This window comes from Asparagus officinalis, chromosome 4 (assembly GCF_001876935.1).
Source record: "Asparagus officinalis chromosome 4, Aspof.V1, whole genome shotgun sequence".
In the NCBI taxonomy this organism is placed as follows: domain Eukaryota; kingdom Viridiplantae; phylum Streptophyta; class Magnoliopsida; order Asparagales; family Asparagaceae; genus Asparagus; species Asparagus officinalis.
Window position 1 is genome coordinate 68,500,219 of NC_033797.1, and position 10,013 is coordinate 68,510,231.

The 10,013-nt window shown below is 35.2% G+C and overlaps 2 protein-coding genes across 2 annotated transcripts in view; one reads left to right on the top strand and one right to left on the bottom strand.

Annotated features, from left to right (window-relative positions):
* The window catches only part of LOC109838871 (signal peptide peptidase-like 2), a 37,453-nt gene extending 31,596 nt beyond the window's left edge, over positions 1 to 5,857 (top strand). The window contains exons 12-14 of the mRNA XM_020407300.1: positions 4,228 to 4,298; positions 5,266 to 5,349; positions 5,438 to 5,857. Of these exons, the coding sequence (XP_020262889.1) occupies positions 4,228 to 4,298; positions 5,266 to 5,349; positions 5,438 to 5,532 (250 nt within the window). The 3' untranslated portion in view covers positions 5,533 to 5,857. The remainder of the gene's footprint in view (positions 1 to 4,227; positions 4,299 to 5,265; positions 5,350 to 5,437) is intronic.
* Positions 6,105 to 9,804, bottom strand: LOC109837658 (60S ribosomal protein L32-1-like). Its single transcript, XM_020405978.1, has 4 exons — positions 9,594 to 9,804; positions 9,389 to 9,499; positions 6,607 to 6,788; positions 6,105 to 6,482 (listed from the first exon to the last, which is right to left on the bottom strand). The coding sequence occupies exons 1-4, from the start codon at positions 9,768 to 9,770 to the stop codon at positions 6,353 to 6,355; spliced, it is 600 nt and encodes a 199-aa protein (XP_020261567.1). The 5' UTR covers positions 9,771 to 9,804; the 3' UTR covers positions 6,105 to 6,352.

Genomic DNA, 10,013 nt, shown 5'->3' on the forward strand with positions numbered 1-10,013 from the left:
GATAGTTGGTGGTTGAACTCTGTGCTACAAAATTACAACACGTCAATGCACGTCGTAAAAATTTAAAAAGAACTGGGGGCTAACACATAACCCTTTGAACTTTTTTTTTTATCTCACCCCTCAAAAATTAGGGAGTTTTTGTGAAATTAACGAAAATTGAACTAGTAATTAAGACTTAAAGATTGTAATGAGGTGGGTTAGGGTTTTGGGAGATAAGGGCGGCGGCTAGGGTTTGGGAGGGAACCTTGCTCTGATACCATGTAGAAATAGATAAAACCCTAATCAATCTTTATTGAGATCATAAGAGAGATATATATAGCCATACAATAGGGTTAAGGTTAATGGGTAACCGGGGCGGTTAGGGTTTTGGGAGATAAGGGCGGCGGCTAGGGTTTGGGAGGGAACCTTGCTCTGATACCATGTAGAAATAGATAAAACCCTAATCAATCTTTATTGAGATCATAAGAGAGATATATATAGCCATACAATAGGGTTAAGGTTAATGGGTAACGTTCTATTAACCCAATACCCAATACTTAACCTACTACTTAATTTAACAAAGATCTCCAATACTTTAATGTGTAGAGGTTTTAATGCTTTAAATGCAGTATCCTACATTAGGCTGTACTGTGTGACATTACGAACTAAATGCTTGCCCCAATCAAGTTACCTGGTACAGCCGCTTTACTTTTGTAGAGCATTCTAGTCATGGCAGCATTATTTCACAAATGCTTGCTTGCTTGCTTGCAATTTTCTCAGTTAATTTAAAGGGAATATAACGTCAACAGTTGGTTCTTTGATAATCAAGATTTTCTATGTTTCATAATTCTGTCACTCCATGATATTCAGCAAAATCAAAGGAAACCTATTTATTCCTATGCAGAACAGATCAATATCTGATTCTAATGAATATTTAATGAAGATTTTATTAGGATTCCTTCACATTCTCTGCTATCTTCTATATAAGTTGGGATTTCTTTACGATTTGATTATGATATCTCCTTCTAGTTTAGTTAGGGTTTTATTTGATTGCAGATTTTAATTTTGATAAGTTTTCACTTGATTGTGATTTTAATTTCCTTCCTTAAATGCTTAGATGTTTTTTCTTTAGGTTTATTTCACTTAGCCCCCCTAAACTTTGGGGAGGTGTTGCACATAAATTCTCCGAACTTTGTTTATCTCACATAACCATCCTGAACTTTTAGGTGTCTCATAAAACCCCCTGAACTTTGAACTTTCCTCACCAGGACCCTCACCCTCTCCCCTCAATTGTAATTTGTAAATAACTAAAACTATCTTGAGAGAAAAAAATCCAATCTGTGTCGTTTGTCACTTACAAGCAATATTAGCCCCTCTCTTGAATTTTGGATTTTTTTGCTCTCAATAAAATTTTCTTTTCGATTAATTTGGGGATACGGTGGAAAAGTGGCTTCGGGGGGGGGGGGGGTGGGGGGTGTGAGATATCATCAAGTTTCGGATTTATGTGAGATAAACAAACTTGCTAGGGATATGCCAACAGCTCATAGTTCAGGGGGTTATGTGAAATTAACCCTTTTTCTTTTGTATAAATAAGATTTATCCTCCATTAGGAATATATCATGATGAATAACAAAATTGAGTTATGAAAATTCTTGAGCATGTGAATTGCTTGTATCTTGGCATGTGAAATGTCTTTGGGTGTGAAGCCCTGAGTTTGAAGCCCATAGGTGATAAGCATAGTTACTTATTAAAACCCCCTCCTCCCACTGTCTATGTTCATTTTCCAGAAAACAGCTCCCCAGTTTCTTTTGTTGTTCATCCAAAACAGCCCACATTCGCTCGTCATTGGAACTGGTTGAACCAAAACAGCCTTCAACAAAGCTCTAGCACAGCCCCAAATCAATCCGAACCCGAACAGCCCCTAAAACCTTCCGGCAGTAAAGAGAACAATAGATTAATCATATTCGAATCGAAGCGCTCATGCCAGTCCCTATCAGTTGCAACTTCCAAGCTACAGGAACATGATTGATGATTCCTATTTCTGGAGTCCCTTGCAATAAAAATTGGTCCCAACTTTATTGAAGCATTGTTAATAACTGTGAAATTTTGAATTTTCAGCAGCGTTATGTTCATTTGAGTTTCCTTTAAGGTATACCCTAGTAATAGATGGGTTGCAAGAAAAAGCTAATGAGTAGCTAACATGGTTGGCTTGCTTGAAAATATTAGAAACTTAGAAGTTTGATGATGCCTTTTTATCACAGCCACCAACAATATTAACTCCAATATACAATACATGCAATTATAGTTAATATCAGTACAAACAAATTAATGTACCAATGAAATGAAACATATACTGAAGCACGTATTCCATTTCTTCTTTTTTCTTATATGATTTTTATAGAGGCTCATAAAAGATGTTTTACTCATTTTGAGAATCAGCAAGAATTAAAAGTTTTGTAGTGATGATTTTCTAAGTCACTGAAACCCTATAGAAATTTCTTCTTCTCCGTATATATTCATGTTGTTTGTTTCAGTGAGTAAATAACTCTTACAATGACCTTCCTAGCATAGAAAATTTTTACAGTTGGAGTAATTTTTATTTTCAAGTCTTGGCTCAATTACTTTCTTTCAAGATTTTCACTATGTCAGATAAACATATTTCTGTGAATGCTTGTTCGCTTTGTTATCTCCTTTGTTTTGTATAAATTTGTATGAAACTTCACTGTTTATGCTTTTTTTAGCCTCTAGAATTTTGTTGAATAACTTCAGTTAGCAATACAAGGCATACAACTCTCATCTCTTAAAGCCTTCTCAGTTTGATAGGGATATCATTAAACAGTATCTTTAACTTCAGGAGCCTAACTTTTTGATGATCGGTACAGTTCCTACCATGAATTGAATCATAGGGCTATCATATATAACAGTTAATAAACAACATGCCAGAATCTGTCTTGGTTTACTTTTTTTCACTTGGTCCCTAGGAAAGGAATTTGATCTTCACCTTAATAGGATAAATCTCACATTTTTATTATTATTTATATCTATGTAGTCCCCATCTCTCGTTACTTTCTAGGTTCTTCAGTAAACTGTCATAAACTTCAGATGTAAATTCTTTCTTTATTTCCTTTCTGCAGGCTTGTGTTTATCAAATTATTTCATCATATTTTTTTTCCATAGTTTTAGCTCTCTTATTGTGTCAACATAATTTGAGGCTCCAATCCAATAACCAGTGGTGGATCCAGAATTTTTGAAAAGTGGTGTCATTACATATAATTAATAATAACAAAATTTACAATTGTCCTTGAAAAAATTCATATTTTGAAAAAAATACAAATAGTCGCATCATTAAACTGTCAAATACATAATTGCATCTTAGTAACTTCAACCCATAGGATATAAAGGACATGTTGGATTAGACTATCAGATGAGGATACTTAGCAAAAATACTGAAACAAAAGCAAACACAAAACAACATATACTTTCTTAATATTATTAAAGAGAAACTATGTTAACCCTTCACTTAGTCAACCTAGGACACTATTGAGTCCCACATGTTTATTTTATCTATTGCTAGGGGTTGAATGTGAAGCAAAGCAATTTCATTTGTTTTTGGTCTATTTGCTTATATGGCCATGAGTTGAAATGAAGGCATTTTTTTATGGGGAAATGGTGCCATGTGACACCACTTCTTCACAAGTGGATCCACCCCTGCCGATAACTGCCCCTTAAGATGTTCTCCAAACGTTCACAAGGTATTAGATTCTTTTGGATGTATCTGTTTGCCGAAGGATCTACCTTTTTTGTGATTATAACCGATCTGTGAATTCAAGATGTCCGAACCTCAAATTTTAGTTCTTTAGTCGCCGATATGGCTTTGTCGTGCAATAGTTTTGGTTTTTTGTGGTGAGCTTTAGTTTTCTTTCGCATAACTAATGATGCATGATCCTGCTGCAGATTTATTTAAATCTCTAAAAAAATATACCTAGTATTCCACGATAGGGACTCATAACTTTAGCTATTAGTATACTAATGTCTCTAGGAGATACCGCTTTACCATGATGCAATTTCAGAACTGCTGTGAGCTTCTCGATAGTATGCTTGATTATAGAGGTGCCAATATTTTTAGGCATCAGATTTATTGTTGGTGCATGTAATTTGAATATTTATGAGATTTTTAATATATATCGATACGTATCATTCTATAAGTTACTTTTCTATTGACATTATTAAGTTTGTCTTTTGTTGCAGATATGATAAATTGACGCAGAGACTTAATTTGAAAGGGTATTTTCTGTGGCTGTTGGTTGGTTATACAGTTGGTAGGTGTTTTCTTCACTCCATTCTAGATCTTGTATCCTTTTAACGTATTTTGGTTTTTTTCCATTTCAATTAAAGAAATTGTAAAGTAGTGATAAATTGTTTTACCTCTAGGATTATTCTCCTTTTACTTTGCTTTTCGTTCTTCCTCATAAAAGAAAGGAAGATAAAAGAAAACCTTAAGAGAAAGAAAATCCCTTCATATTTTGATTTTCTCATTGTAAATGTAGAATGTTGCTTACAAGAATTATATGTGATTCTTGCTATCTCTTTCCAATTCTCAAGATAGCCTGTCCCTGCATAATATCATTGAGAATAAGTTTACTAAGTTGCATGTAATTTTCATTGCAAGAAATGCTTTAATTTTAAGGTGCCATAACATGTCAGATGTGGAAAGATAAGAAAGAAATGAAAATGAGGTCTATAGAACTTGGAAGGAGCGGGAAGGTGAACTGGACTGAAGGCCAAAAAGTACTATAATGGATTATACGGTTTATAAAAGAATAAGAACATCTGAAGATGATACATTAAATATGGAGTTGAAGTAGAGGAATATTCTTAGTATGCAAGCAAATAAATTGCTGTTTTTTGGGGTAATATTGTCAAATTTGAGAAGTGGTAAAAGTTTTCACATGTCATAATGCTAGGGAAAACATTATGATTCTAGAAAAAGGTTACTGTCTTTCCAATTCTTTGAGGATAAATTTGTAGACACGGCTGAGTAGGTTCGATGCAACCATGTAGATGTTCAAGTAAATATGTCTCATATGGAAACCTTTCGCTTCGTATTTTTCTTCTTCTTTTTCTTAAAGCTTCTTGCTTCTTGAATATGTATAAATGGAAAATGTATATTAAGAGTTCATGGGAAGCAAATTCATGCATATCACGCACACACGATTTTAACAATTTTGTAAGCTATTTTCAAATTCAAGAGCTTATTAATTGACCAATACAAAATTTTATTTCCAGGTTTCATCGCTACATATCTGGCTTTGTATCTGATGAAAGGCAAAGGCCAACCTGCTCTGCTCTACCTGGTCCCTAGCACCTTAGGTAATGAATTTTTTGTTCTTGTATCATTTTGATCTCTCCTTGTAACTTTTAGGTGATACTAATATCTTTTATGATGCTTGGTTATCAGGTTTAATTGTTATATTGGGTCTTGTAAGGAGAGAAATGAGAACTCTGTGGAGCGGCATAGAAATGCCCAGCAATTCAGATGATGAAGAGGCTTGAGCACCAATTTAGCAAATATCTTATGAGACCGAGACCGTCAATATTTTATCAAACTCTGCTACAATTTTCAGATGAAAATGACCAAAAGCCTGCAGAGCAAGAAAAGAAAGAAAATATTTATAAAGTTAGCTGCAACTAAATCAAGCCATAAGTGTATATTAGTCGCCCCCTAAATCCATAGTGATGTTTGCATTGAACTACTCAAGTTTTATAGCAATAGGGATGATTTTAGCCATTTTTTATGATGATGTACAATATTTAACGTCTACAAATGCCGAATAGGGGGGGCATGTTTATGTACATGATTTTTAAACTATTCTTTAGCTTGGTTGGACAAACGCATCATTTTCTCCAATTTAACCTCCAATTGATTTTAGAACAAATGGGTCGGTATGGACTAAATTAGTTTTGTGAAACACAAACAAAGCAATCCGATCATCAACTTGTATCTCCAGTTAAAACTTCATGCGTTCAACATGCATCTCCAGTCTCCCGCAGTACGCAAAACTGAACGTCTTAAATCATACAAAACATAAACCACTAAACAAAGATCCTGACGCCAAACACGGGTGTGACAAACTTGCAACACATACAAATATATAGAGAGAGAGGGAGGGTAGAAAAACTCCAGTTCACAGAAGCACGATGCTTAAAGAAAGACTTCAAATAATACGGCCACAACATTCCTACGTAACAAGACCACTCGGTAACGAAACAAAATCTCCTAATCAAAGAGAGACAACATCCTACAGGATGGAAGTTTATAGGTTTTCCAAAACTCGAATAACACTTTACTAATGTCAAGCAGTAAATCTGCTCATCACTCATCTTCCTGGCTCCTGAGCCTGGCAAGCTTGTTGGTGACAACAATATCGAGTTGAGCAGCCCTCTCCACTATCTCCTTCCTCTTCCTTGTAGAGACATTGTGTGCAATCTCAGCACAGTAAGTCCTGACAAATGCCAAAATCATGCATCAACCATCAGAATACAAGTACAGTTGACAAGTAACAAAAAGTGTATAGTGAAGGGTTGGCCCTGTATTAATCTGACAAGAGAAGAAGAATAAGATCCTACCTGTTATGCATCATAAGCAACTCCAATTCAGAGACATTGTGGACAAGGAACTTCTTGAATCCATTTGGCAGATAGTGACGGGTTTTCTTGTCAGAACCATAACCGATGTTGGGCATCAAAGTGACACCCTTGAACTTTCTCCTCACACGGGAATCAATACCCTTAGGCCTACGCCAGCTTGGCTACAGAAGGAAAACAATTTGAATGGTCAAGCAATGTAATATCAGACTATAAGACAAACAATGAGTATTCGCCATATAAATCCATATTTATGCAAGTGTACACCAAATAAATATAAAGTGGCTGCAGGAGTAGGCCAGACAAACATAAAAGTTTTGACAGCAAGAAACTTAAAAAATCAAGCAGGAAACAAAAGACAGCTTAGACAACAAGAACTTAAAATAACACAACTTTCCAATGCAACATATGCATAAACCTAGATATGAAAACTAATCCAACTAATTTAGAGTCTTAAGGCATGTTTGGCAACTCCTTAAAATGAGACTACTTTTGGCGCTAGTCCCAACTTGGAGAGAAAAGTCTTCGGGCAAAACTAGGCCAAGATTGGCCAAAACATAACTTTTAAACTAGTCCTTTTGTGGACCAAGGAGGAGTTGGTCTACAACATAACACGTTTAGAAGAAAACTGGGCCAGGACTGATCCTTAGTACAGAAGGGTGCAGTTGGCAACCCTTAAAAAATTGGACCACGATCAATCCTAGGTTTGGCCCAATTTTGCTCCAAATTGGTTCTATTGTAGACCAATTCCCTATTGGCCCACAAAAGAACTAGTTTAAAGGCCATCTTTTTGCCAAGGTTCTTGGCCCAATTTTTCCCAAACACTTCTCTCCAAATTGGGACTAGGGCCAAACCTAGACCCATTTTAAGGCGTTGCCCCCCAATCATTCCCTAAGGGTCGCCAAACGCACCCTACAAACTTGCTGCAAGATTACATGCAGTTTTTTAAAAAAAAACTGCATTCAAACTCTTATAAGAAAAGTCAGGCACTTTCCCTGCTAAAAAATTGATTATGGTCACAACCATGTCCCCAAAATATATAGGTTGACAGAATATGTAGATGTCTTGAGATTTTACAATATAATGCTCACTAATGAACTAGCAACTATGGGTATGTGCTACTCACAAAAGCTAAAACAGCTAGGGTTTGAAGAAAAGTGATACTTAGCGCTAATCTGGAAATACAGATATTATGTTTGTTTCTGCTAAATAAAGATCACAGTAGCTATTAACATATATTAACTATTGTAACTAGTTAGGAATAAGTTCAAAAAGAAATCATAATGGCTGTGTCTTCATCAGCTTGGAGTAGCAATAACTTCTCCAGAAATATATTGTTACTGAACTTTGTATGGAGATTTTGAGGGAGATTGGTACAAAAGTATCAAAACATATATAAAATGAAAGATGAATGACAAGCCTACTTTGTCTAAATTAAAGAGCCAAAAGGTTAAAGATGAAACCAAAACAACAAACTTCCAAACAGGAAATGGTAGATTAATGACGTCAAAGCAAGAAACAATATCATTGACCATCAGATTCCCCAATGACCAAGATTTTTCATCCAATCAAGAGGTTTTCGTTTGCAGTTTGGACTTCTATATCTATCTATGACCACATAGTTTAGTCCTTCACACTGTTGAAAGTTCAATGGCATTACCACATAGTTTAGTTATCACACTGTTGAACGTTCAATTGCTTCTATTTCTGTCAAACAAGTGAAAGATAGAGAGATAAAAGCAAAAATGAAAAGGAAATATTTTGTAAAAAAAGACAGATAGTCAAGTATAAAATGTATGTTTAATATGTCTTCAAAGGCTTCTCAAGTATTTAAACTAAAAAATGTTGTGGTGTATGAACAATCGTGTCAAGAGAATACCTTACTCATATTAATACTGTTAATGGATATTTTAATCCACAACATACAACTAATATTCCACTCGTTACATAATTCTACAAACCAGGCTAAAACACAATCACATCATGGTCAGATCATGTAAAAAATTCAACTACAGACTAACGAGTATTGACGACATAACTATGACAGTAGACACCACTGTAGTGTTCAAATTAACTGGTAGACTACTTCCCTTTACAACTTACAGCTTAATAAAATAAACCTTTTTAAAAAAGTCATTACATATATGCATTCAGTTGAACAGACGTCTAGAAGCTCATTGTAATTCCAGCCCATTGCATAACTTTAGCATGCATATATAATTCTACACAGCATGAGACTGGTTTTATCGTATACAAAGTATACCAACTACTAATGGCCAGGAACCACAAATTCAAAAAGATCCATTGGTGACACAAACGATTGTTAATGCTAATAACTTAACCAGTCAATGAAAAGGATAGCAAACAATTAATATAACTAAAAAATTAAAAATCAACAAGAAAAAAAGAAGAAATCTAATCATGGCATCCAGAATCATAGTACACATTGAGCAAAAAGCAACATTCTTTTGTACATTAAAAGAATGCAATGATAGCATCTACCTTAACATATCTAGAAAATAATCATCTCACAAAGAACCATTGTGTCAAATGCTAAAACTAAAAACTTTCTAGACCAAATTTAATTAAAAAAATCCTTTTTTAATCAAAAATCTCGGCAACCCATTAATCAAAATTACACTCCATAATGCTCACAGCACATCAAACTTTCATACATATTATCAATCTAGACATTTGAAGCTCCCAATGAAGAATCATACCAACTGATGAACTTAACCAACAAATCCACCCCAAAAAATTATACCTTGACGCAGATCTTGCGGTCGCTCTGCGGCCTCTTGAACTGCTTGACCCGCTTCTTGATGATTTTCTTGGTGAGGAGTGGAACCGCCATTTCTACCCCGTAATCTAATGCCTGCAGATGAAATGAGAGAGACCGATGAGACTATAGAGCAACGAGAAACCCTAATTTTAAAGGAGAGGGACGAAAGTTGCAGGCGGCTGCTTACCGAAACCCTAACCCTAGGAAATGAGGAAGGAGGCGGCTGCTTTGAGTTAGGGCTTCTGTGTTTTAATTGAGCGGGGGATTTATATATGGGATGAGGCCGCTCATGGATTGGAAAGTTGCGGTGTCTTGTTATTATGGCCCAGGGGGCTTTTCTATGTTGGGTTAGATATAAGCCCATTATCCATACTTTGACACATTTTTGGTCTGACGTGAAGGAGATCTTTTTACTAATATATTTTCCTCTCTTCTCGTTGGTTTTGGGCCAATTGACTAACATATTTTGGTCTGAATACTACGCATAATAAGGCCTGATTTCATTCTTATGGGCTGTTTGGTTGTTGTTGGTAAAGTTGTGTATTTATGACACAACTTGGAAAGTTGTTGTCCACCTCATCAATTTTACTTTTATATTTTATATTTT